This window comes from Scatophagus argus, chromosome 14 (assembly GCF_020382885.2).
Source record: "Scatophagus argus isolate fScaArg1 chromosome 14, fScaArg1.pri, whole genome shotgun sequence".
In the NCBI taxonomy this organism is placed as follows: Eukaryota; Metazoa; Chordata; class Actinopteri; family Scatophagidae; genus Scatophagus; species Scatophagus argus.
Window position 1 is genome coordinate 13,720,970 of NC_058506.1, and position 27,978 is coordinate 13,748,947.

Sequence of the window (27,978 nt, forward strand, 5' to 3'; positions counted from 1 at the left end):
AATGGAGCTGGACGCATGTTGTGTTGACAGTCATTATGTGTATGTCCATCTCTATCCACAGCACACTCTTATGCTCGCTGTTCTTGGATGGCACAGCGGCACCAAACTCAGAGATTAGGGAGGGGGCAACATTGGTAGGGCACAGCTGATCAGAAAGACTCTCCAAACCTGTCACACGTGTACTGTCGTCTCAGTGTAAGCTGACTGTACTGCTCTGACTGTGTTTTTCGATTTGTTTGCTCCCTGATTCCTTCACGACAGAAGGGAGGCGATTCTCCTCGCCGCCATTATTAGGGAACTGCCTATCGAAAAAGAGAAACTTTGCTAGCTACTGCCTAACGTTAGCAGCTAGCTAGTTGCCAGTAGCCTGTCTGCCTACCAGTTTGTTGTGACAGTTAACGCTTGACAGTCGTTAGCCAGATCAGCTTACTTTACGATGATATTAATTATTTTTGCGGTCGACCAGTATACGTGATATAAACAACGGTTATTGCTGAAGTGGACAATTTAGCTACAACTCTGTGTGACCGTCTGCACTGGGTAGGGCGATTGTGCGGATAGATTAGCGAATTAGCATTGCTAAATTGTTAGCTAGCGAATTCACACTTTGATTTTTCCGGACTGCAGTGCCTCGTCTGTGATTTAGCGTCAGCCACTTACTCTGTCGTGGTCAGAGTGACTGGATTAATCTGCTGCTTATACCTCTCTTCTCAACCTGTCTGGATTCATCTTGACCAGGTGAGTTGGTCGCTAACTCTAGCTTTCTGCTAACTAACGATTGGCTACGCTAGATTTGTTCGCCAACTTTACATGGTGCAGTGAAGCTTGATATCAACATAAGTTAGCTCGCGAGCTAGCCAGCTAGCGTTAGATTGGTTGCTATTTGCCAGATAACCAAAAAGTTGCTGTCACAACTTGTATGGTCTGTCGCATCGACAGATTTTAGTCTGCTTTACTTGGTAACTTCAGTGATTCATTGTTACGGCGTTTGTTTTAAATATCAAAGTAACGTATCAGAAAATACTAACAAGGTACGTTGAGCAGGGCTAGCGAGCTAATTTTTCAGTGGTTTGGTTTGTTGTAAATAGTGAGAATAGATTTGCTACCCTAGAAGCGTTAGCTAGCTGCGTTAGCTTGCTAATCCGCTTTATGCAACTATCGTTGCAAGCAGTGCCACTCCCTCGTTTTTGTTTTTGTCCAATGTGGCTGTAGGTTAAGTGAAACTCGGCTGTGGATGTATCTGTTCTGGAAGTTTGGTTAGCTTATCTGGAAAGGACATTATGAGTCATATACTGTCTGAATTGCTAGCAGTATGACGGTAGGTGACATTGGTCAAGCCTCTTTCAATGTCTGTCGCGCGTACATGTCCTGACATTGTGTTTACAAGCAGCATTAGGCAGGAGAGTGTGACAAATCACTGTGATGATCATTGTGTAACGTTAAACGACAAGCACGGTTCGCATCCATCTGCTGGTGATGGCTGTTTTTGTGCACTGACGTGAGTCGCATTCCTCAGTTTTCTGTGTTGATATTGCGTAACACTGGCTATCTCTCAGCAAGCTACTCTTCTGCTTGGCTTATCTGTGACTTCGCCGCTTAACTATGCATGACACAGTGGATCAGCTACACAAGGATTTAACATAACACTTTGGATATGGTAAAATCGCGCACAATGTCACTGACATCAATTTACGGTGCTCTCTGTAAGGGTGATCTGTCAAATTTGATGGTTTAATGGATGATACACCCAAATACATACACATGCTTCATATTTTTGCAGTGTATACTGGCTTTGACAAAGAAGTACTGCAGTATGAGCAGTCCAACTGTCTTTGTTGGTGTCTTTAGATCGTGATGAGCAGACTGTCCATATCATAAATGCAGCCTGGGGGCTGATTCTGAAAGGCAGGTACAACTTGTCCTATTACTCTGGTATCACAGATTTCTGCTAGGATGCTTGTTCTTGTTTTCCTGTGTTCTCTGTAACTAGTTCTGATCTGCACTCTCCTGCCATTTGTTCTTCGATATCTGCATTTTTCTTAGAACAGCACTGTGTCCACAGGCTGAAACAGTTCCTCGTCTTTACTTTCAAGGACTTGCTGCTAGCTGATGATGAGAGGTACGCAGCTGTTATTGACTGTGAACAACTCAGTGCAAGAAAAGCCTGTGCAAAGTTGGGTTTTGTGTGTGTGTGTGTACACCAGTGTTTTATAGGGGGAACTGAATATGGGTTCACTGCAAAATGGATTTAAGTGTCTCCCAGGAAAAATGGATTAGACAATCGAGCAAAGCCTGCCCTGCTTGCTAAAGTCTAGATCCAGTCAGTCATTGACAGTCAGCCACTGCAGAAGAAGTGCTGGTTCCACAATACGATCCACTGCAGTACTGCCACCATAACTTTAGTTGTTAGTAATTTGAATTATGTAATGTACTTATGAATGGCTCTATTTGGATTACTGATTTTAATGGAACAGTGATTTTATTGTACTGAATCACATTTTTTAGCTGATAAAACTAATGGCTAATCTAACAGCTAACTGTCTAACAGAAAACTGTCTTGACCAACCCAGCTGACAGTGACCACTTCAATGACATGGTAATTAAAAATAGTGAGGTAATACAGTCATAGATGTCTTTCTTTTAAAGGAGTCCCCTTAGGTTGACTGCTGAACAGCTGGAAACCAGTCACGTATTTGATGAGTCAGAGCGAGAGCAGAAGAAAAAGGGGAAGGATACGGGCATACAAAAAAATGATTCCAGGTGATGGACGGAGGACACATACTGTCCACGCAATGAAAAATGTCCTCAATAGTTAGCGTCTGTTGTTGTTGTTTTTTTTTTTTGTTTGTTTTTTGATACTATGGAATGCACATCAGTATTTCAGTCCCTTGATCTTTATCAGTTTCAGTATTAAATTTTTGGTGGTGAAGTCGAGCTGTAAATTGATTGTAATGATTCTGTCTCAGGTCCAAGTTACTCTTACATGCATTCTGATTTGACAGACCACATCCAGTGAGATGGCTGTGTGAACATGGGTCTTTGGATGCCTGTACGTTGAAGGTGCCATAGAGACATTGTCTTCTTTCACGAAGTGTGCCTTGTTGGTATGTTGTTGATGTTTCTGACATTTATACCAACAGGAAGAGTGTAAATGGGGCTCTCTGACTGAAATGGGATGGGTCAAATCCTCTTTGTTTGGTCACTCCATTCCCCTCTTCTGTCACCATCATCTCTATATCACCACAAATCTGATGTCGATGACGTTGGGTAGCTCGAGAGCTTTCATTTCCTCCACTCAGTGAAAACCACAATCTGTAATCAGTCTGGGAAGAAGGAACATAGACACCCCACCCTCCATCTTAAAGGATAGAAACATAGTGTGTGGGCCATTTGAACAACGGTACACATGTATGTCATGAAACTAACATTGTTTCTGAACAAACAGCTTTGTCAGAGTGTTGTTTTCAGTGAACTGGGCCTTGGACTGATGATTTCAAAATAGGGAATAGGGATGCACATACCTGATGGCTAACAAATCCAGTATTGAATACAGTGTACTGTCTGATATAAACACATCATATGCTGCTTCACTGTTTTCATTTTCTTTTTAAAATTAGTGAAAATTATGTCCGTATGTAATTTAAATATGTATTGTAGCAACTTAAAGCCAATGAGGGGCAGCATATTTGTTCCAAATAACTGCCACACTCGGCATAGCGCAGCTTAGCCGCGTCTGGGAAAAGAACAGAGTCTGACTTCCACTTATTGTTTTTGATTGAATATTTATTGTACACTGCTGCTGTTCTTCAGTGTTCTAAATGCAAGAATCCATAACCATTGTCCACAAATCTCCATACAGCCAAATATTTCACCAATACAATGACGCAGCCTTTGCTTAGCATAGCAGTCAAAAAAAAAAACTCATCATCGGTCCCCTGAGTGAAAGTTCCTACCTATGTTGTAAGTGACCCAAAGACACCCGCTGGACCAATGTGGTGTGCTACATATGTTTATAAGGGCAGATGTAACTGATTTTTAATATTTTAATCCTAAAAATGCAAACACCAGATGATTCAGTCAAGATGCAGGACCATACTCTTGGCATTTATACTAAACAGTTTCAGTTAGTAATTCCAGTGACCTGGAATCTCAGGTGATCAAACATGACTTCAGCGGAAAAAAAAAACATGGAGGTGGACTGTTGTTGTCAGCTGGGTGTACACGTGTGTGCTGTGTTTTGCAGTGAAGTGTGGCTTATAGATTTTGCTGCCTGAGATTTTCCTGAAATTCTTTTATATATTTGTTCTGTCTTGTACACCGTTTCTGTGCAATTCGATAAACCTGAAGACAGCAGGATAGCTCCAGGATTGCTTCTCTATAGCTGACCCTGTGCAGCTAAGAGAGTTTCACTATGAGAATCAATAAAGTATTTGATTATTTATCATCCCTCTCCATTTCTCTCCCCCGCTCTCTCACTCATTGCTCTGTGACACCCCTTTGCAACTCAGCTTTGTGTATTGCCTGCCTCTTCATTAGGCTGCTCTGTGATTTTATAGTGTAGAGAAAATCAATTCACGTAATACAGCGAGAGGGAATCCATTTTCTCTAGAAGCAAAGCAAAACAACTTTCGGTGCATTTGTTGAACACACTGTTCTTTGTGATATTGTGTGTACATGCATGCATGCATGCTTGTGTGTGTGTGTGTGTACCCACATCTTGCAGTCCAGTCCGTCTCTTCCAGATTCGGTCTTGTGACTTAGTGTTCAGTCCTCTGTTTCGTTGTGTGTGTGTGTGTGAGAGAGAGTACTGTATTATGCTACAAGAACTGTACACTCAGTCCAACCGGAGCCAAGTCTAGTTTAATACTTCTTAGAGAAAATAAAGTGATATATGGATAATTGCCTTCTCCTCATGTATGGTACCAATGATATGACATTTTTGTCTGTCAAAAAGAAGTCCATAATCTCTCTCTTCATGCACACCTGAATGTAAGCAAAGGCTAAAATGAAGTAAACAAAGATGGTTATATATTAATATTCCATAGCAATTACATTTGCTGTGTTAAAACAGTCAAAATGTCTGATGAGCAGAAGGTCTGTAAAAAATATCATTTATTTTGGAATGCACAAGTCAAATAAGATTTGGGTTAGCAAGATTTATTAAGAAAACACAACAAGTTTAAAGTATAAGATGGAGTTTTGTGAGCGATAAGAAAAAGAAAATCGAATATTTTGCTCTCAAGTCCACATTTGTGTAGAAATTATAACCAGACTGTTTTATTTATACACTGAAAATAAATTGATTTAATCACTCAGAAAGGGACAATCAGTATTTTTACATTGTTTAGATCAGTACTTTACTTAAAATTTATGACATAGATAATCACTGGCAAATGTATTTTCAGTGTGGATCAAGTAAAATAAATGAAAGGATTTAGTTTCTCATGAGCATACTCATACATGGCCATGTAAACAGAAAATATAAAATGGCAGAATAACAATGTTGGATGATGTTTGGTGTTGGGTTACATTGCCATAACAGCATTTTTTGTTGCTGCTCTGTTCCACAGTAGACACACATTTAATGCTTAAGTTCCCACTCCAGCACTTCTGCTACATCTCCACACTGAGATGGGGGTGAACCATCATAATGTAAGCTTTGTTTTCCATGTCTGCTCTTTTCTTTAATGAGCGCTATATGTGAAATTACTTTTTTTTTTTTTTTTCTCCAGCTATTTGTCTATCATCTTGTCTATGTGTGTATCTCTTTCACTGACTGAAGTCCAACCCCCTCAAAGTTTATTAATACTTGAACATGTCACATGGCCAAACTGTGCCAAAGTGGACACTGCGCACCGCTGGGGCCAAAGCAATACACAAGCCAAGCGTGAAATAGATTGAATAAACAGTTCTTGAGATATTTAGGGCACATACAGATTCCTTGCTCTATAGTAAGAAATATTGGTTGCCTGAAAAGGAGCAACAGACCACACCTGCGCCTTCTTAAAATGTTCAAAGACTCCACACACTCTTTTCTCACTGGGAACAAGTGGAAACGATACCAGCATTTAGAGAAAAAAAAAGACTATATGGAGGCCGACTTTAAGTCTTTCTGTCTTTCACACAAAGTGAACCAAAAACCTCAACCAATTGTAGGTTTATAAATAAGTCTCTCTCACACTGTTCTTTAAATGTATGGAATGTAAAATTTCTCAATTTTCACCATTTACCTTATAGTGTGAGCCCATAATATCTTTTAAAAGCTGTTGTTTTATTCTTATATCTTGTATGGATGGATTTAGTGGCATTAACCTTTGTGCTTCTTCAAAGCATCTTTAAACAGTTACAGGGCTTCAGCAGCATGTGTAACAATGTTTATCAAATAATACTGCGAGTATTGTGACACACACTCTGTTCACTATAATACAAAATAAAAATATTGAATCTCTGTTTATATTACAGAAGTTTGTTCCCAGCCGCAGTTTTTCTTTTCTCTCTGTTAAGATGTTTGTTGTCCTTGAGGGCTTGTGTTTCTTTGTATGAGTTTCACTCTTGTTTTTCTTTCTTTTTTTTCCCCCAGTCAGCTGGATAGCTTTTTAAGCAGGACAAAACCTTGTGACATTCAGCCAGCAGTGTGATTTTGGTACAGCAGCCACAGCCGGCTAAGGCTGGAGGTGCTGCCGACCCAAAGATAAACTGGAAAAAGAAAATAGTTTTCCCACTGAGCGTTTCTCTCATGATATCAGTGTGGTGTTTGGGTGTGAACGGGTTTGTTGTCAATTTCAGACTGGCTGAAGGCAAGACAAAGACATGATTTTGAAAATGGTTGAGTCATCCTTTAAATTCCTTTTGTACTCGTCTGAACTGGAGGAGAATTCTTTTTACATTTCATTTTTATATTTACTTTCCACACTTTAGATGTCGCCCTTGTGTGTGATCACCAATTTGATCCCTCAAAAAAAACAGAACTGTACAGTAATTCAGTATCATTGTTCATTTATTTTCAACATAATTGAACAACATCTAAAAAAGTGTATTTTCAGTGGAATTACTTGACACGTGACTTTGAATAGAGAGGCCACATCGTGAGGTGCTCTTGAGCAAGAGCCTTAACTCTCCAATGTTACAATGGAGTCGCTCAGTAAGCAACAGATCAGACTGGTTACATTGTCCATATGATCTGAATTTGCTAAATGATACATTGAGCATAGATTTAAGACGTGTTTGACATTTCCTACAAGACAAATACTGTGCGTTTCTATCTCATCTTGAACATCTCCGTGTATATTCATAGAACAAGCTTAATTATATAACTGTCAGCCATTTACAGACAGAATTAAAAGTCACAACCTCGAAATTGTTTCACAAATTACTGTAACTTTAAAAAGCTGAGACAAAAATTACATTCAAAACGCTCTAAATGCATAGGATTAATCTCACGTGCATGTTACATGAATTAGCTGAAGCAAAATTGATGTATCCCCTTTTGAATACACAATAAAAATTGACCTCAGGTCCTCTAATTGATCATCCAATGCTGCTCAACCCTCATTACTGAAGGCCAGCTCATAGCAGTGGACATAAAATCAATCCTTGAGCTTTAATATTTGCGTTGCCCAGTCATTCCAGTTTCTGAAGCAATCTGAATTGATGATCCTACAGTTAGCTGATTATATTAGGGTCAGCACTTGAAGGTGTGACAAGTGGCTAAATCACTGTGTTTGAAGTACTTCAGGATAGGGTTGTTAGAATACCAGTACCAGCGTAAGAAACCCCTCGAATACGGGCTGCAATGCTTAATCAGGTCTTGACTAGTACGCAAGTCTAGAATACCATGTAATTTATTAATTAAAAATGGAACTGCAGCATCTAGTACACCTGTATGTAACGTAAAGATTTTTCACTGCACAGTTAGCCAATATCCATAAACAACAACTGGCCTGTGTTACTTCGAGCACATCTCTATAACATAGCAATCTGTACAGGGTCACAGGTCATCCAAGATTTAATCGATCATGGATGGCTTCCTTCTCTGACTGATTAAAAGAATAAATATGACATGCTAATAGGGTGTCCAGATATACTAAGGTGGCTGTTGATAAACCCGGGAGGCCTGCGCATGTAAAGGCTAATGAAAACTGGAACTTTTGTAGCAGTAGCTTTTTTAAAATGTCTGGATGTAGCCAGATGTTGTGGATGAACATGGGAAATTACTGAAGTCACTAATTACAGATTAGTTCCAGTCCAGCCAGAGTTGTTCTGGAGCCCTGTGGCGTCGTCATCCATTTGCTCAATGTCTTGTTCTTTAGTATGTGTTGTGGTTGGAATTCACAAAGCACAGACTTTAATAAAATGTGACTTGTGTGGATCAAGATTTGGATTTGGATTTGTGTTGCAGCATCAAAAGTCGTGTTGAGATTTCCTCTTCTTCCTTTAAACTTGAATCAGAGTCTTGTGCACACTGTCCTGTATCAGGGTGTTTGATCTTGTCCTTGCTAACAGCCTTGCCTTTCTGTCTCCCCTTCTGTCTATCTAGATGCCCATGTGCTGGTTCCTCAGGCACATCCATTGCCGCAGATGAATCTTCAACTGCTTTGGCGTAGCTCAGCACCCAGATAGTCCCATCCCCGTTGCGTGGGTGATAAGGGACTACATTCACCAGGATGCCCTCCTCTGTAAGGGCAGGGAGCCTGAAAGATCCGGAGGTGGCTGAGCTTTTCTTCAAAGAAGACCCAGAGAAGCTTTTCTCTGACCTCCGAGAGATTGGCCATGGCAGCTTTGGCGCTGTCTACTTTGTACGGCAAATACATCCTCACACTGACTCACACAAAAGAGAAAAGCACTTGAACCTTCTCTGTGAATAGGAATTGTATGTTAATGACGGATGTTCGGTTAAATACAGTTTCTGATTCAAATTTGTCTCTATTCTTGATTAAATGCTTTATTCCTTTCTGTTAATCATACAGTAACAGTAGAGACTAATTAAATTTAGCAACTGAATCAAGCCTAAATTTTTTTTTTCAGCACATCAGCGGGTTTACAGTGTGCCAGAATTTACCTCACAATTAGAAATAAACAGGCATTTTGATCCTCAATAAAGAACAAAAACAAAGTTATTTTTAACATTCCATGATGAGGTTTAATAGCACCGAGGTACAGCAGTGTGATGTGACTCACTCTTGCTGCCTGATCTGACTTCTGTTCTTGAACACGCTGCACACAGTGCAGTTAAAAACAAGTACAAGAGGTCTTGAAAAGCCGCATCCTCAGTGAGAGAAAATGTACACAGAATTAGATGTACTGAATTTTATGGTTGAAATTTGTGAACTGTATGTATGTATGTATCTATGTTTCTGACCATTTGTGTGTCCCAGGCGCGGGACGTGCGTACAAATGAGGTGGTGGCAATCAAAAAGATGTCCTACAGTGGCAAGCAGTCCAATGAGGTGAGACAAAATTGGTTATATTTTAAATCAGTCTGACCAGTAGGATTCTCACACCATGCATTCACCGTTAACTCTGTGCTCTGCTTGTGCTCATCGTCATGTCACAGGGTGAAACGTGGCTTACTGAACAGTAGTTTGGCCTGGTTGAATCAGTGTACAGAATGACGAAACAGGCCTTGAAGCCATTTAGAGAGCTAACAGATTTGTTTACTCAGCATCACTTTAGACTGTTCTGGTAAAAACAGTTGTATGAAAAGCTCACGTGGTACATACTTAAAGTGGCCTTTTTAAGATAAAATATTGATAAATTAGCTATATTTTGCTTTGTGAATGTATCACATTTATTATTTATGTCATATCAATTTAGCTGCTCTTAGTGTTAGACTTTATGTGCCATATTATAACAGTATAATGATGCACATACCTTCATATAAGAAATGTTTGCAGCAAATCATGAATGTCATTGATGTCATACTGATGTCATTGATGAATATCACGTTGTCGTGGAAAAAATAGATATCCTTGAGTCTGGTGAAGAGAAACAGCTGAGACAAAGAAAGTCTTAGTTGGTTTCATGTTGACCACAGAGTAACACACAGTCACACTCCTGCAGGAGGGCCAACAGTTCCAAAATGACTGACTGAGAGAGGGCGAGATGTATTTAGCCTGTGAAAGAGAGGTGTCTGTGAAGTGTGAGAGATGTCTGGGTGTGCCCTGAGCGAGAGATGTTCATTTCCATTACACATGTCAAATAGCAAAAACGCAAATGTGGCAGCTAGGGAAAACAAAAACACAAGCTCCCCAAAATGATGTCAGTTGAAGTAGGCTTGAATCGGTATCTTTGCTTAATTTCAGAGCCGCTGGATTTCAGTATTAATGTGGGCTATCATCGCCATTCTTAAAGTCATAGAAGCTGACATTCTCAACAAAGTCACTTGTGTGTGCTCGCTTTCTCTGTTGTTGTCCCTGATACTGTTCACTCTGCTCATGATTTCAGATTAGCTATAATCAGATTACACATAATCTGTGAAGAGAACCATCTTACCCCTATTTGCACTGAAAGACAATCTTCTATCCGCACGCACACACACACACACACACACACACTCTCTCTCTCTCTCACCCTCACACAGACACCTCTGATGCAGAAAACTGAGAAATGCATTGCCTCATTTATTTTTCATTTATTTTATTTTTTCTCTGACAGAAATGGCAGGACATTATAAAGGAGGTGAAGTTTCTGCAGAGGATCCGGCACCCCAACAGTATAGAGTACAAAGGTTGTTACCTCCGTGAGCACACAGCATGGGTAAGTCTCCTCTCTGCATGCGCACAAGTGGATTATCTCACTCTGCAGTGTGTAAAGGCATATCTGTGTGTGTGTGTGTGTACACTGTGGGACTTAACTTTATATTTCTTTTATCTTTCGCTTCTAGCTGGTGATGGAGTACTGTCTTGGCTCAGCCTCCGATCTGCTAGAAGGTGAGTGGGTGTTCCTTTTTAGTGTGTGTGTGTGTGTCAATGAGATGTAGGACTCTGCTGAGCTCATAGAAGACCTACATGGACATTGGCGCGTCCTCATCGGCTGATGTTGATTCCTGCTCTTTTACCCTCCTTCAGTTCATAAAAAACCTTTACAAGAAGTCGAGATTGCAGCCATTACACATGGTGCTCTGCAGGGGCTGGCCTACCTCCACTCCCACAATATGATCCACAGGTGAGTGATGGGTTTTTTTTGTTTTTTTTTAAAAAAAAAAAAACATTGTCTTTATAAGATACTTCTGTTCTGTAAATGCTCCGACCACCTCTGCTCCCATTCATTCCATTCATGTTTCTCTCTCTCTCAGGGACGTGAAGGCTGGTAACATTCTGCTGACTGAGCCTGGTCAGGTCAAACTGGCCGACTTTGGCTCTGCCTCCATCGCCTCACCTGCCAACTCCTTTGTGGGAACGCCATACTGGTAAGAGAAAACCTAAATAATTAATAGTATTGTTTGTGTGTGTGTTAAATGTTGAGATGTCGCATATTTGCACACAAGCAAAAAGCTGTCTGCTCATGTAGTGGAATGCATTGCTGCTGTGATTATTGTGGACAGTGTATGTTCAGGATGCAGACATCATTTTCACGATGATACACTCTAAATCTTCTGGTGTTATTTGTACTGCTTAGAAACTATGAATGAGTCATCAAAAACACTGTTATTTAATTCCCAAATGTAAAGTGGGTGTGCTTTTTAGTTTCAAGATTTATAGTAGAACAAAGGTAAAGAGGTGAGAGTGACTGAGTGTCCATGAAGGCTATCGCTCTTTTTAAGCTCCTTTTTATTTCCCTGTCTCCATTTCCCACCCCTCTTTATCTCCCTTCTCCTCTTCATCCAGGATGGCCCCGGAGGTGATTCTAGCTATGGATGAGGGCCAATATGATGGGAAAGTGGATGTCTGGTCCTTAGGTATCACTTGTATAGAATTAGGTAGGTGACAGGATTTCTGTATTGTGACTATTAAAATGTGACTTCATTTGAAAGATTTTTTAAATTAGTTTATCTTACTAAATCATGGCACTACCATTGGTTTTGAGCACAGGATTTGCACTTACTGCCTGATTGACTGATGACGAAGTCTTTGAATACCGAGAATAATGCCAGTAACTTTTTTTTGTTTTGTTTTAAGGTTAGGTTAAATAAGTCGGGTTTAAGAACTCAGCTGTAAAAATAGGCCTGCCTATATTTTCAGTTATATTCAGTTGAGAAGAAAAGTCATCTGAAACTTTAACCCTTCAATTACGTGTGAGTAAACCTGTAATTTAATAAGGAGTACGTACTGACTGTTCAACTTCCTGTTCCAGCGGAGAGGAAGCCTCCCTTGTTTAACATGAATGCAATGAGTGCCTTATACCACATAGCGCAGAATGAGAGCCCCACACTGCAATCCAGTGAATGGTGAGGTGCCACACACACACACACACACACACACACACACATACACACAGTATGTATAGTTCATCCTATAACTGTCTGCAGGTAATCACAGCCATGAGAGATATTGAGCAAGGATGACGCTGAAAGTTTTTGTTGAAGATTGTGTTTAAATCCTCAAGTTTAAAGCCACAAGTGTAATACAACTATATTTGATTTCTGTGCTGTGAAAGTACTGATCTCATATGGAGTACTATGTATCCAGATCATCAACTCTTTTTTGAATGAGCATTTTTCAGTTACATTGCATGTTTTGCAATATGTTTACCTTTGGTTGGTTGATTTTCAGCCTTCGGTATAGCTGTTTGTATAGCTGTATAGTCTGTTTTGTTTTGACCCTCTTTCTTGTCGTCTTTGTTCCAGGACGGATTACTTTAGAAACTTTATCGATTCATGCCTTCAGAAAATCCCCCAGGACAGACCACACTCAGACGACATGCTGGGTGTAAGTGCACACTGTACACTACAACACACAATCAGAGAGCAGGGTCAGTGTGTTAAGATGGGAGATTGACAAAGCCCTCTGGTGATAAATCTCTCTGATGTTTGCACTGTCCTGCCCCCCCATAAGCTTCTATTTTGATTCGCTAATCCTCATCTTCCGGACACGCACGCACACACACACAGTCACAATCAAAACGTGTACCGACACACACAGAGCTTGGTTTTGTATAAAGAACACAGATGTAATTACTGTAGAGATGTGACTTCTGCATCCATTGTTAAGTAACTGAGCAGCTGTCACTTAACCCACTAATGGACTCACTGTTGCTAATGGAAGTTGTCCTCAGGGTGTGGAAGCACTACACACTGCATATTTCTTTTTTTCTTTGATTTTTTTTTTTTTTTTTTAAATATTCCGTTCCAAAACAGCCTGGTGTCATGTTTTTGTCATGGCTTTGTGAGTTTTGACAGTGTGGGGGAGGGGAGTCATTGCCACAGTGTAATTATAGCTTATTTATGGATACTTTAAGTATTTATAAGTAAAGCAACTAGCTGGAAAATACTTTAATTAGTGTTTAGAGGTAAATGTGCATGTACACTCATCCTGACATTTCCAAACTTTTTTTTTTTTTTAAACCACATGCCATACGTTAAGAGACATCTGTCGGCTATAGCTAACATGGCATGTTGTCCAGCAAGAAGCAACAGTTATATGCCTGTCTTCATTCTGCGTATTATAACAGCCATGTCAGCATCTGCCAGAGCAGATGTCACCAAGCCACACCTGGAAAACTGACAAACTGATCACCAGCATCGAACATAGAGCTTGGAAAAAGTGAGCAAAATTAAATAAACAGCCATAAAGCTGGTGAAACATTGTGAGATGACTTACCTTGATTAAGGCCTTTCTTTCTGCAGAGACAGTGCAAAACCAGCCACTGGCTCATTAAATCCAGGGCGCCGACACAATCGTTGATGCTTATATCTAATTCAACATTCTAAGCTAACCGGGAGCGTTCCCTCTTGGGATATTGAATGTTAACCACCCAACAGTTTTGCGATTTGTGCACTTTATGGTCCATAAACATCTTTACATGTTGACACCTCTCAGTCAGTTTGTCTTATTGATATTCCTCATCATCCTCTCCTCTTCTTCAGTGACATGTCTATTCATGTTCTGTCTTTTCCTTCCCGTCCACCTCCACCCCAGCATGCATTTCTGCAGCGTGAACGTCCAGAGTCCGTACTGACAGATCTTATCCAGAGGACCAAGGATGCAGTACGAGAGTTGGACAACCTGCAGTACCGCAAGATGAAGAAAATACTTCTTCAGGAGGCCCACAACGGACCCACAGCAGAAGTTCAGGATGGAGACGAGGTGTGTGGATGTTTTTATGTCAAAAACAAACCAAAGGAACAGCATTAGAATGAAATTGGGGGGAGGTGAGGTTTGAGGACAGAAATACATTTGCCGCTTTCATGGCAATCCATCGCGCAGAGAAAATAACCAAGCATGCATCGGTTTGTATGCGTGTTGTTCTGTCTGTGTCTTCTGTGTCTCTTGTTCCCTGTCTGGCTCTTTCTTTCTCCCTTGCTGTCTCTTTCTCTTTCCTCTTTCCACACTGTCTCCAGGAGCTGGAGCCGGGCGGAGGTCGGACGGGAACGGTGAACAGCGTTGGCAGTAATCAGTCCATCCCCAGCATGTCCATCAGCGCCAGCTCTCAGAGCAGCTCTGTTAACAGTCTGAATGAAGCAGCCCAGGATAGCCGCAGCGAGCTGGACCTGATGGAAGGCGACCACACAGTCATGTCCAACAGCTCTGTCATACACCTCAAACCGGTGGGTAAAGTGGTACGGACACACACCTGCTTGTTAGACTATTTTCATTATTCAGTTGAGGGGCAATGCACTGATTTTACACAAGAAGGTAAGGTTATAATTACAAGGTCTTTAGTCTAGTGGGAGCTTTGTCTAGTCTCAGGAACTTACAGTAAGTATGTGTTGCATGTCAAGTTTTAAAGACATGGGACATCCAGAGGAAGGTCTATTAAAAGCTGCTTTCGAACTGCAGTTATGGAAAATATAGGATCCTGTGGTTTTGGAGTTTGATCCATATGAGGGACAAAAAGTCTTTCTATATAAATATATCTCAGCCTCTGCTTCATCGGTTTTTACCTTTCCTTGTTTTTAATCTGTCTCATGCAAGTCCCCCAACTTTATGGAAATATAATTCTAAATTCCTGCTATGACCCTTTTTAATTGAACTTTATTAATTTTCAGATTAACTGTTTAGTCTTATGTAAATGATTAAGTGTAAGAAGCAGAAATGAATGCATGTTTGGATTTTTTTTTAAGTCAGTGATTTTGTCAAGTAATCATTTCCAAATTGTAAGCATTTAGAACTGATGTTTGGATACATGCATCATATCTCTCCTTCTTGTTCTGTACATGAGTCAACTTTGATTATTAATTGTACTAAAAAAAACTTTGAGCTGTATTTTGTTTGGATGTTCTGTCAAGTTAGTGAGGAGCTTTCTAACAGCTGAGGCACAAGTTAGAGAACTTGACTGCTCTGATAATGGTTGTTTCCGACTCTTGTTCTATCTTGATCTCACTGTCGCATTTTTTTGTGGGTGTTCTGTTAAAAACCTGAACAAAATAATATGTCGATTCTGCTGGTTTATGTCTCCAGGAAGAAGAGGAAAGTCTTTCTGGAGAGCAGGCAGCTACCAGTCAACCTTCTGAGCCCCAGCAAACACCAGCTCAGGCCCCGAGGAAGCACTACCGCAACAGAGAGCACTTTGCCACCATACGCACAGCATCACTCGTGAGAATATACTTGCTTGCTCCTCACTTACTTATTTCATTTATGACTGGCTGTGTAACACAAAGGGTTCTTCATTAAAAAATGTATTCAACATTGCAGTTATGCCAACAAACTTGAGTAAGAAGTCACATATTTGTATTTTATCATACTTTTCAAATAATCTGAATCCAAATTGACCATGTTGGTTATCTCCCTGTGTCCACAACTTGTAGGTGACCCGTGAGATGCAGGAACATGAGCAGGACTCGGAGCTGCGGGAGCAGATGTCTGGTTACAAACGCATGAGACGGCAACATCAGAAGCACCTGATGGCCCTGGAGAACAAGCTGAAGGGGGAGATGGATGAACACAGGCTGAGGCTGGACAAAGAACTGGAGAGTCAGAGGAACAACTTCACCCAGGAGATGGAGAAACTGCTCAAAAAACACCAGGCGGCTCTGGACAAAGACGTATGTACACAAGCAATTTCAGAAAAATGCAACCAAAATATTAATTCAAAAGAAAGCTTGCTGATATGGTAAATCGTTTATGTCAAACATTCACCTATTCCTTTTTTCAAACCATGTTCCTACAAGTGAAGAAAGAGCTTTTCTGTCTCTTACTCAACATTCTTGTTTGGTTTAGCTGAAGACGTTTACCAACGATGAGAAGAAGTTCCAGCAGCACATTCAGGTGCAACAGAAGAAGGAGCTCAGCAGCTTCCTGGAGTCACAGAAGCGCGAGTACAAACTACGCAAGGAGCAGCTCAAAGAGGTAACACGCTTGAATCCTGCGCATATAATGCGTGGCCAAAAAAATCAACTAAACATACGTAATTAAATATATAGTGTAGTTGAAGTAAACGTGTTTCAGCATTTATATAGAAGGCTTACAAAATACCTGGGTGATGTTTTCAGATGTTTTGTTTTTCAATTAGTACAACAACGCAGCAATTCCTCCCACCTGTGAGGCTGGAACCACATCTTTTTTTTGGCCTTTTTTTTTCTTTGAAATGATTTAAAAATTCAGTCACTTATCAACTTAGTTACCAATCAGGAAGGTAGAGCTTGAAGCATCTGTGTGTTTAATCTTGCTATTGACAACAGAAAATGCAAGAAATTGAAGAAGCACTCAACCTGTACATTTCTGTATTTACAGTATAAATGTCAATATGCTAAATTCTGACAGACTGTAATATCCATAATGCTCTGTAATGATAATGCCCTGACATACTGAAATAAAACAAACACCTGTGTGGCAGGAACTGAGTGAGAACCAGTCAACACCCAAGAAGGAGAAGCAGGAGTGGCTGTCCAAGCAGAAAGAGAACATCCAACACTTCCAGGTCAGGATCTTTCACACAAAATGTACACCTGCCAAGACACAATGGTGATTATACACAGGCCTGGCAATGAATTCACACAGTCAGTAGAATCTATGACATTAAGTAACTGTGTCCCATCCTGCTTGGCTTCCAAGATCAGTGTCCCAAAACTTTATTTCCCATATACATATGCATTATATTCCAGAGTACATTTGAGGAAGTCATTGTTATGCGTGAATTGTGATATCAATTTCCAGGCAGAGGAGGAGGCCAACCTTCTGAGGAGACAGAGGCAGTACCTGGAACTGGAGTGTCGGCGGTTCAAACGCAGGATTCTCATTGCCCGACACAATGTGGAGCAAGATCTGGCCAGAGAGGTACTTAGTCACGCAGACAGACTTAACTACCACCAGCACCAATCCTTACTTTCCTGTCTTTTGTATTTTTTTCTCACCCAGTGTTTTCTCCTCCTTTTTCAGGAGCTGAACAAACGGCAGACACAGAAGGACCTGGAGCATGCTATGCTGCTCAGGCATCACGAGTCGATGCAGGAGCTGGAATTCAGGCACCTGGGCACGATCCAGAAGGCACGGGCAGAGCTGATCCGGACCCAGCACCAGACAGAGCTCACCAACCAGCTGGAATACAATAAGAGGAGGGAGAGGGAGCTTAGGCGCAAGCATGTCATGGAGGTCCGGCAGCAGCCCAAGAGTCTTAAGGTACATGGACTTAGGGATGTGGTTCTGTAACTGACCCTACTACAAACCCCACACACATGCTCAAGCATTCTGCATCATAATTTCTTTTCCTTCTTCAGTCTAAGGAGCTTCAGATTAAGAAGCAGTTCCAGGAGACTTGTAAAACCCAGACCAGGCAGTACAAGGCCCTCAGGAACCATCTGCTGGAGACAACGCCCAAGTCTGATCACAAGGCCGTCCTCAAGAGGCTGAAAGAGGAGCAGACCAGGAAGCTGGCCATCCTGGCTGAGCAGTATGACCACTCCATCAACGAAATGCTCTCTACACAAGCTGTAAGTAAAAATACTGTCTAAAATTAGTGAATTTGTTATTTAAATCTGGAAATATTATAATATAATATAATATAAATCTTACTTAAGAACATGTAATCAAGACTAAGTATCCAAGCAGTTGATGACAACTTGCAACACCTGACAGTTTTAGTTGGTCTGGTAAGTATTTGTCCCGAATTAATTAATTGAATCCAACAAGTCCTCAAAAGTCGCTGCCAGATATTAATGAATGATCTTTCTAAATCCAAGTGCAGTTATGTTAGATTGAAAAAGTTAGTGATTCTGTTGTTATGACCTCCTGAAAAGACCTCTTTCCCTTTAGAAAAATATACTGTATGTCACTGACACTGGACCAAAAACAAACACTTACAAAGACTTTGTATCTGTTTCTCTCTCTCTCTCTCTGTTTCTTTGTCTTCTCCTTTCTCAGCTGCGGTTGGACGAGGCTCAAGAGGGGGAGTGTCAGGTTCTGAGGATGCAGCTTCAGCAGGAGCTGGAGCTGCTGAATGCGTACCAGAGCAAGATCAAGATGCAAACAGACGCTCAGCATGACAAGGAGAGGAGGGAGCTGGAGCAGAGGGTCTCTCTGCGGAGGGCTCTGCTGGAGCAGAAAGTAAGAGAGGCCCTGGACTTTGTCTTGTGTTGTCTAGTCTCAGAACTTGCGTCAATAAATGCGGGAGTGACTGTAGACACAAACGCTGTGTTTTGAATTTTGAATCTCTAAGTTTAAGGCCATTCAGCGCCTCCCTAGATGTTGTGCACAGTTTTTCAGCGTGTAAGTCTAAGTTATTATATTTATTCTTCAGAGGAAAAACATTTCCCCCCATTTTGTCAATAATAATAATAATAAAAAAGAGTTGAGTAGTTGATTTCTTTCAAACAGGAATTTGCTTTGTCCACTTATCGTTTATCTTGAGCTGATCTGCTCACTGTGTTTATCTCCCCAGATTGAGGAGGAAATGCTCGCCCTGCAGAACGAGCGCCTGGAGCGAATCCGCTCACTTCTGGAGCGCCAGGCCCGAGAGATCGAGGCTTTTGACTCAGAATCCATGCGACTGGGCTTTAGCAACATGGTGCTCACTAATCTGGCTCCTGATTCGCAAGGGGGCTGGGGAGGGGGAGGTGGAGGAGGTCAGGGGGCTCAGGGGGGAGGCCACTGGCCCGGAGGAAGTGCAGGAGGTGGTCACCATAGTCATCACCACCAGGGAGGCTCCAGCTCACAGCAGCCTTGGGGTCACCCCATGCTGGCTGGGGGTCCGCCACCTTGGAGCCTCCACCACCCGGGAGGAGGGAGCCAGAGGGGGAGTGGTGGAGGGGCGGGAGGGGTGAGGAACAGCCCACAGGCTATGAGGAGGACGTCATCAGGGGGGAGGAATGAACAGGGCATGAGCAGGAGCGCCAGCATCACCTCTCAGATATCCAATGGATCCCACCTGTCGTACACCTAGAACACACACACACACACACACACAAGCAATACAATAATTGTCTTAGAATTGTTGTGCACCAAGGTAACACTGTACACACACATACACACACACACACACACACACGTATATCACCACACATTCATCACACACACCTGTGACTTTCCACAACACACACTGCACAGTACTGAGACGGGCTTTACCTCAGCCCGGTTTCTCTCTCATCACCACTGCTCTCTTACATCAGTGTACTGCTCGCAGCAGTCTGTGGAAACCCAAAAGTCTTGAGACTAATCCAAGATGGCTGAGGGCCACATACAGTATGTCCTAGTGCAATAGTGTCCTTTTTACTGTAGCCTACTGCGCTGTTTTGTGTGTTTATATTTGCCATGTTAGTCTCTGTTGCCATAGACCCAAGGTAGTATATTCATATTATTTACCAAAAAATAATTTGCAGTACACTGCTTTAATCTGATGCTTTCAGATGTTTTGTTAGCAAGATAAGGTGCGTTGTTTGTGTGCAATTTTTAGAAGAAAATTTAAAAATGCATCCATGTGCGAATTCTGTGAAACCACACATGGTTCAAGAGTGACGCACAGACATCTTAATGTTAGATAATTGTTCATGTGCAGCTGCAGGCAAAGATGAAGGCAGGAGGTCATGTAGGGGTCTAACCTAAGACTGATCATTGAAGAGCAGACAGTTTCAGGACATGTTAGACAGGTCTTGAAGGAAAATGAGAAGAGAATGAAGGTTGTTGTAAGTGAGCATAACCGAGTGTAACCGGGAGAAAGTGTCTAGTGTTTTATTCTCGCTTAAATGAGAAGCTTGTCCTCCACCAGAGTGGATATCTAACCAGTGGGAAAAAAAATAGCGTTTACAGTGTTTTTTTGAAACACAGGAGAGAATTATTCAGTGTATTCTCATTTGTCAGTGCCACTTGGGTTCATAGTCTGGAGTTAGCAAAGATGCCAAAGGTAAAGGTGCAGAGACAGATTTGTCGTTCTAATTATCCATGCCAACATACTGTTGATGTATTCAATGAGCTGGTGCCAGAGATGTCGGAGTTCAGTTGTAATACTGTGTGGCAAGCAGATGCATGTGCTGCTGTGTTTCTCGTGCACACTCGGCCTCTTTGACTCGGCTCCTGGGTTTCCACAGTCCTCTGCGCTTCACTCACACATGCCCAGTCGGCAGCCCTCGTGACAGGGATGAGTTTTCAGCAGCACATAAGCTCCTAGTTTCAAAACTGGCTTTCCCTCATCACTCTTTTGCAGTAATTTTCAGGTCTAATTTGGCACCGTGTTGGTCGGTTAGAGTGATGCACCATGCAGTGTGAAAAAATAAATAAATAAAACAAGAACATTCTCCTAGAAATTGAACCATGGCTTTTGGTCTACCTCAAGATCACCCAAATAGAGTTTCACCACAGGGTGTCGTGACTTGACAATGACTTGCACTTTGGCACAGGCCTTCTTCCCCATACTAAATGTTAATCAGACATACTTACACACACCAACATGCAAAATTATTGATTTGTCAGTATGCCCCTTTTGCACACTTGGCTGATGAATGCACGTACAGGGGTAAATTTAGTGAAAATGGGATTTCCGACATAAAAGTGTTTTTAAATTAAAAAAAATTAAAAAATAGTACACTTGTAGTTGCAGTTGTTAGTGGAATTGGTTGTAATTCAGTGATGGATACTGATGCCCTGAATTTGTGTCAGGGCATCAGTATCCATCTCAGATGCCCAAAAATCTCCCTCTGTGTTTCTGATTTTTCAAATGATCATTTTAAGGGGAAAGAGAGGAAGAGTGAGTTAACAGGGAGCGTGAAAAAGGAGCTTCACTCGCCCTCTGCTGGTTGGTGACTGCTGAATGTCTCAGTGGGTGGATGGGCGGTGATTCTGTGATCTCCGCTGCCATGCCCCTGCGTCCTTCCCCCTGTCCTGACACCCCGCTCTGTCTCACCCCTGGTGACCCCCGATGTCAGATTCACCAATCTCCCCACGTCCCTCCACCTCCATTTCCTCTCCCCCGAGCCTGGTGGGAAGAGCGCTTCAAGTGAAAGAAAAGAAAAAAAATATATATATATATAGATATATATGCATATGCGCGTGTGTATTATTATATGATCCTATAAAAAGGAAGGATTATAGGAAAATAGAGGTAAAGGTGGAAGTCTTATTGTGAAATGCATTATATGAATTTCAGAGGTGGAATGTACAGAAAACTTGTTAATATTGTATATTTTGAATTTGAAAATATGAAAATCTAATTGAAAGATCAAAGAGAAATTAACTTGTTGTGATGAGGATACAGTGATGTGGTTTCAGACCAGCAGCATCTGCAGCCGCTGTGTTTTCACTGTCTTACTTGCAGCTGCGAGCTGTGAAACGTGTTACAGACGTTCTGTCGTAAATGATAACAGCACAGCTCTAGGTCAGCTTGCCTTGAGTAAATGGCAATGTGTTATTTAATGCTGAAAGAGAACGATTTTGCACATAATTTGAAATGTAGTTAGGTGTAGCCTTTGCTTTAGCAATGGCTATATTGTACTGACATTATGATATATACAGAGTTGCCTGTCTCTTTAGGTTTTTAGAAGACTCTTGGACCTCGAGTCAAGGTAACAGTAACATAAAAAGAAAATTGCATTTCACAGATATATAAAATCTAAAAAGAACTGCTGAATTCTTTAGTATTTGGATGCATAATCAATATTTAGTGCACTCCACAAATTTAGTGCACTCCACAACTTGACATTGTTTCCAAATTCTTGCACAAGACAGTGAAAATATATCTATGTTGATTGATATCTACAGAGGGTTACTCTTAGGTTTTGTGGGGTCCATGGATTTTATTTGGACTTTTATTTCTGACTTATGAAACACGCGCCCTCTTTTGTTGTGGTTCTACACAAAGCATTTTCACACTGCACTTAAGTATTTGCCTTTTTAAAAAAACAAAGCAAAAAAAAAAAAAACGAAAGCGTTACCACCCTGCACTCCACAGAACTTCTAATCCTGTTGTTTTTCTTGGCTCAGTTCTCAGTTGTGGAAACAGTTTTTAAAAAAAGAGAGAGAAAGAAAACAGAATGTGGTGGCCCCACTTCTGTCTTCAGCCAGTATGCCATTTGTACCCAACATCATTTTATCAACCCTTTTTTTTCCCAGGTCTGTTGTGTTTTATTTCCTTTTAAGACAGACAGGGTCATTTTATTTTCCAGATGATGTCTGCAGAGGGCCAAACGAGTGGCAGATTTTTTTTAGACCTTCTCTTGTGTTTACTAGAACTCGGGGTGTTTTGCAAGGCAGTCGGGGCAGAGTCTAGCTTTAGACCTTGGTCACTCCGAACTGGATCAGTTGCACTGATTGCACAAGTGATTGACCAGATTAAAGAGTCTACTGTGATCCTCAGCGCGCTGAGGGACGGCTGCCGTTGGCTGAAAGTAGGCGGGAGGCAGGGTTCCGTCTCTGTACAGTCTGTTTATCAGTATTCCCTTTATCTCTCCTGTCATTTGGTGGATCTTGCTGTTTTATTCTCCGTAGTCCAGAGACCTGTATTAAACTGTATTAAATTGTATAGATTGTGCAAAAAAAGCTGAATGTTGCATAGCAGAAGAGAATCCTTACAGATGACAAAGTGATTTAAAATGTATAAAAGAAATTCAGAAACAGTTTAGGGGATAAATGTACTATTTTGTTTGTAATTACTATTTTTTGTTGGAAGAGGGCTACTGGATAAAGAATCATCTGTAATAAAGTAATTTTAATATTTCTTTGTTTTTGTTTTGTTTTTTTTTAAATCTTATTTTCTGTGTGAGGAGCTTGACAAAGTTCAAGTATAAAACTTCAACCTAAGTTTTGAACTATTTGTGATAAAAGCCTGAGGTATTTTCATTGGTTTTATGAATTTGAGCTGGTAAAGACAAATAGATTTAATATTTTATATGTATGTATATGATATGTTTATATGTTTCGAACAGTTTTGCACTAACCCCACATCTCTCAAAACATATTGCTTAAAAGCAACCTCAATGGGGGGTAAGTTTTCTTTAAGTTTTGGGTCTTGTGCATAGCCTGCTGCTTTCTTCTCTTTCTTTTATCCATACAGATGGGGGTTATGTTTTCTAGCCACAGGCAATGCTTCTTCCTAAGCTGTGAGGTAACCTGAAGTTCAAATTCATATTCCATAGATGCTTCTTATAAATCGACTAGGTGTGTCTTCTGTTTCCTAGACTAACTACCTGGAGTGTCACAACCTGTTGGGGTGGTGCATACAGGCAGAGACTGGGACAAGTCACTCCCTTGGGCGATGTTTGGAGTGCACATTAACAGTAAATGATGCAAAAGTATCCCTTAGCTTGCTCGACAAGCAAAACAAGAAGTAATCTGTGCCACTTATTAACTAATTAGGCGAGAATGTGACTGTGCAAGGTGTATTACATGTGACGCTGATCTCATATCAGCCTCTTCATCATCACTGTATAGGTTCTAATAAGCTTTTTACCCCTGGCTGGCTGATCATCTTCACTTTTTTACCATTTTCAAAGTCTGTCTGATGAAATTGTCTGTGGTCCTCTATCCACTATGTAGTTACTGACAAAATGCAGCTTGATTCCCCCTGCACTTCAGATGCTTTCTATAATTAAAAACATTCCTATAATATAATTATAATTATGTATAATTAAGGTAGGTCTCTTGACTTGAACTGTGCCTCTTCGATTCCTTTCTGAATCTTTTATGGTCGTATCTGTCAAGCACGACAGCCATGCAGTTGTTATGGCTGCAGTTTTTCTCCAGTTGCCTTTGCTGAATTTCTGAAAGTCTGAAGTCATGGTGACCCCGCTACAGAGCCATTCGATCAGTGATGTACATGCTTTGTTACAGAGAAAGTGACACTAAATTTGGTTTTAAATGGAGCTTTCATTATGAAATTACATGAGGTACATCAGGTACATCCTCTCCCTTTTTGTCTGGCTTTATTTTCCACTTTTATTTGCACATGAATGTTATTTAATATTTGGGAGACTCTGGAGGGTATGCAAAAGCTTGTGCTTTGTTCTGCCTCTGGCACTTTGGTACTTTTTTTTTTTTTTTGGCACTTTTTCCCTCTTTCTCAGACCTGGGCATTTTACGGCCCGCGGGCCACATGCGGCCCTTTGGGCATCCCAGGCCGGCCACAGTATGTCAATCATTAATGCAAATGAACAAGTATTTATGCCGTGCATGCAATACAACGGTGTTGCTTTTATTTTGAAAAGCCTGGCGTTTTTATTATTTAGGTGTGGACGCACGTATCTGTGTCTGTCTGCATTAATTGCCCAGCTCTGCTCTAACCCATGTCTGCTCCTCTTCAGCGCGTGTAGGACCTTTTCCAGGTGAAGTTGTTTTCCTCTGCATCCACACCGCTCTCTTCAGGTGCCTGCAGTCTTGGCCTCCTCATCATGGTGGCTCTCCTGCGGCGAGGGGGAGCCATGCTGCTGATCTTGCTCCTCTGAGCAACCTGACTGTATTCTCCACCCCAGCTCACCCCATCCCTCTCCTCCAATTTTAGGAAATCAGCCACAACTCTGAAGTACTCCAGAACTGCGATATGACTCCAGTTACCATCCTCCACCTCGTCCTTTACGGTCCTACCTCCCCCCATGTCTTCTTTACCCTCCAGAGAGAATCCACAGTGCCCTCCTCGGTCTGTCAACACTAGGAGGAAGTAGGGATTGCTCTGGAAGAGGGAAAGGGGCAAAGAGGAGGCAGCCAGGAGGAGAGGGTCATCACAGCTGCAGATACAGAGCACAGGGACTGCCACCTCATCTGCATCTCTGAGTGGTTCATTCCTCTCCCAGTAGGTGTCCCAATCCTTGGCCGGATGAGCCCTTTCACCCAGTGCCCAGGCCACTGAGGGTGCCAGACCCTGTGAGGAATGAGATCCTGAGCTCGGTCCAGAATTTACAGAGCTTAGTGGAGGTCTGGGGGCCCTCTGCTGAAGTTGTGCTGAACAACAGTGAAGAGTTTCCTCAAAGTCTCTGAGGGAGGAACAGCTGAGAGCCTGACCCACGTCCAGGACTCCTCTGAAGGAACTTGAGTATCTTATGACAAAAAAAACAACAGACATTTTTATTTCTTATGATCCTGTCCTTGTTGCATTCATGTTGTAACAACTATTAATCCATTTTTATTTATCTCACCTGCTGAGCTGCATTTTCCTCTGAAACATTATTCCCCAGCGATACAGGGGAGGCATGGCTGTCTCAAACCACAGCTGACCCAGGAGTACAGGTGAAATGGCTGCAGCTGCTGTCAGGTAGGAACTCGATCCAGACTCACCCAAGTAGGAAAGAAGAATCCCTGAGCCTGAACCCTCACTCACTGCAACCAGCGCAGAGGACGGGTGGCGGCTGTGGACATAAAACACCGCCTGAAAATGGAAGACATCAAAGATATTTTCAGTGTCAGGTAAGCATCTAACAGCAGCTGGCAGTATGACCCTATGGATGGTATGTTGACTTATAACTGTTCGTTGGCTTGCAATGACAGTTTGGACAGACGTTCATCCTAATAACCCTAATAAAATTTCAGTTTTCCAAGTTCAGTTTCAGTTTTCCAAATTCAATACCGTGATCAATAACCTGCTGACATTCCCATCAGGCTCAACTGTCCATGTTTAGGGATAATATGATATTAGACAGGTAATACTCTAAAATGATTTTGCTGTTGGCTGTTCACTTGTTCTTAAGCCAAGACATTTTATTTGTCTAAAACTGTATTTTGTACATTGTGTATTAGATTTGAATGAGGCTGCGACTAAAAATAATAAATCCATTTAATTTATCCATTTTTACCTTCAAAAAGCAGGCTAGTCATAACTCCCCAGAAATCAAAGTGGTGTCTTTGAATGAATTATTATTTGAATGGTCCACTACCTAAAGATATCCAGTTTATAATTATATAAAACAGAAAAAAAGCAACAAATCCTCAAATCTGAAGAGAAGGATGAGGTATACACAAAACGTGTATAAATTATGGTCTCAACCAACCAACTGAAAAAATACTTTTTCGAAACAGCAAAACACAAAATGAGTGAACATCTGCCATCTTTCTATACCTGCTCAAGATCAGCTGGGTCTCCAAACTCAGTCAGTCGTGTTGTGGTCAGCGGACACCCCGCTGTACCTCGAGCATGAAACACCACCACATAAAAGCCTTGACGCATGGCCTGATGGCACAGCACCTTCAAGTGGGGGGTCATTCCTCCCCAGTACTGAGGGATGACGATAAGGACAGGAGGCATTGCTGTGAAACAGCCCAGCGCCTTTCCTCCTGTCTGGTGCTCATTATTTCCCTCCCGCTTCTTCCTTTCGACTGCTTCGTTCAGTCTTGTTCCCACAGCCCAGTCCAGAGCTACAGTACCCCCATCTCTCAGCAACAGATGGTCTCTAGTGAACTGTAACGTGTCTCCATGTTGTCCACACAGCATGCTGGACAGAGTCTGGAGGTGCGGGTCTCCTCTGGGCCAGGAGGCCAGTCTTTGCCTGGCCAGAGAGCCACAGTGCCGGAGCAGGTATTTGGCCAGTGCAGTGGGTTTGCAGATGAGTCTGGGACTATCCAAGGCCTGAACTGACCCAGACGAAACATCTGTCCCCGGTGATCCAGCCTCCTTCATCCAAGTTCTTGTATTTCTGTCTAGTGGCAGCTCTAGGATTAAGCAGATAAGGACCCAGAGTCTCCAGCCTGCAGCCTTAACAGCCAGGTTCACCCAGAAACATACCCTGGGCCAGCGGAGAGCCAGAGACAGCAGCAGAAGTAACAGTGATGGGAGCAAACAGAACAAGCAATCCCATACAAATAATGCCATCGATAAACACAGGAGCTGGTGGTCTAACATATAATCCACTGGATTCTCTGGGCAGTTTGGCTGTGAGTCCTTCAGTTACATCTGACTTTCATGTTTGACAAACTCCCAGCTTGTTGCTTCAGGCAGACCTGCGTGAAAGTGCAGCCTGATGAGCGGACTTCCTTTTCTCTGAATTGCTTGTCTTCCAGCTCCAGTTTGTTAAGGAGAGTAAAGAGGAGTCTTCAGTGAAAAACAAAGAAATACAAAAAAGAGACTTGGAGGAAAGTCATGTCAGTTGTTGTCTTTCAACTATCCTGCTGTTGCTCCTCCACCTCCCACCCTTTCTCCTCCCCCCATAAATCATTTACTGCAAGCAAACACGGGCCACGTAAATCTGTCTCTAATGTTAACATGATTATGATCTTTGAACCTGCAGACATGGCTGCCGTTATTTCTTCTGTATTCTTGCCACAGTTTACCACTGTGAATATTTGTTGTATCTCATTTCCCATCTCTGCCTACTTTAATTTCCTGTCCCTTTTCTACTGTCACTTGAAGGTCCAGAATTAACAAAAATATGTTAAAATATAATGTTTAATTCTCCTTTCCTGTAAATCTACAATATATTTTGGAGTGAAGCATTATTAGAAATATATACACACACACATCTATATATATATATATATA

General features: G+C 41.6%; 2 protein-coding genes across 8 annotated transcripts; one reads left to right on the plus strand and one right to left on the minus strand.

Moving 5' to 3' along the window:
* taok1b (TAO kinase 1b) lies at positions 1-23,235 on the plus strand. Of its 5 annotated transcripts, none has more exons than XM_046410129.1 (22): positions 1-540; positions 628-738; positions 8,537-8,795; positions 9,375-9,446; positions 10,654-10,755; positions 10,883-10,928; positions 11,067-11,163; positions 11,294-11,407; positions 11,826-11,917; positions 12,292-12,385; positions 12,785-12,866; positions 14,076-14,243; positions 14,498-14,704; positions 15,558-15,692; positions 15,905-16,141; positions 16,317-16,445; positions 16,933-17,016; positions 17,253-17,372; positions 17,475-17,714; positions 17,813-18,025; positions 18,456-18,638; positions 18,973-23,235. In XM_046410129.1, the coding sequence occupies exons 3-22, from the start codon at positions 8,664-8,666 to the stop codon at positions 19,471-19,473; spliced, it is 3,048 nt and encodes a 1,015-aa protein (XP_046266085.1). In that variant the 5' UTR covers positions 1-540; positions 628-738; positions 8,537-8,663; the 3' UTR covers positions 19,474-23,235. The 5 variants fall into 5 exon arrangements, with proteins under 5 accessions (XP_046266085.1, XP_046266086.1, XP_046266087.1 ...); XM_046410130.1 differs by having other exon boundaries at positions 1-195; XM_046410131.1 differs by lacking the exon at positions 628-738 and having other exon boundaries at positions 1-195.
* On the minus strand, positions 17,510-27,919 carry LOC124070323 (protein ABHD15). Of its 3 annotated transcripts, none has more exons than XM_046410136.1 (4): positions 26,563-27,919; positions 25,646-25,875; positions 24,798-25,546; positions 17,510-17,633 (listed from the first exon to the last, which is right to left on the minus strand). In XM_046410136.1, the coding sequence occupies exons 1-3, from the start codon at positions 27,340-27,342 to the stop codon at positions 24,814-24,816; spliced, it is 1,743 nt and encodes a 580-aa protein (XP_046266092.1). In that variant the 5' UTR covers positions 27,343-27,919; the 3' UTR covers positions 17,510-17,633; positions 24,798-24,813. The 3 variants fall into 3 exon arrangements, with proteins under 3 accessions (XP_046266092.1, XP_046266090.1, XP_046266091.1); XM_046410134.1 differs by lacking the exon at positions 17,510-17,633 and adding an exon at positions 21,394-21,513; XM_046410135.1 differs by lacking the exon at positions 17,510-17,633 and having other exon boundaries at positions 23,319-25,546; positions 26,563-27,916.
* Positions 27,920-27,978: the final 59 nt, after the last annotated feature.

Excerpts from the sequence above, each read along its gene's own strand:
- taok1b (XM_046410129.1), top strand. The coding sequence starts at position 8,664 with ATGCCCTCCTCTGTAAGGGCAGGGAGCCTGAAAGATCCGGAGGTGGCT. Across the intron at positions 11,164-11,293 it reads TCCCACAATATGATCCACAG|GGACGTGAAGGCTGGTAACA; the intron begins GTGAGTGATGGG and ends TCTCTCTCTCAG. Across the intron at positions 17,715-17,812 it reads AGCAGCCCAAGAGTCTTAAG|TCTAAGGAGCTTCAGATTAA; the intron begins GTACATGGACTT and ends TTCCTTCTTCAG.
- LOC124070323 (XM_046410136.1), bottom strand. The coding sequence starts at position 27,342 with ATGTTAGACCACCAGCTCCTGTGTTTATCGATGGCATTATTTGTATGG. Across the intron at positions 25,876-26,562 it reads ACCCAGCTGATCTTGAGCAG|GCGGTGTTTTATGTCCACAG; the intron begins GTATAGAAAGAT and ends TTCCATTTTCAG. Across the intron at positions 25,547-25,645 it reads AGGAAAATGCAGCTCAGCAG|ATACTCAAGTTCCTTCAGAG; the intron begins GTGAGATAAATA and ends TTTTGTCATAAG.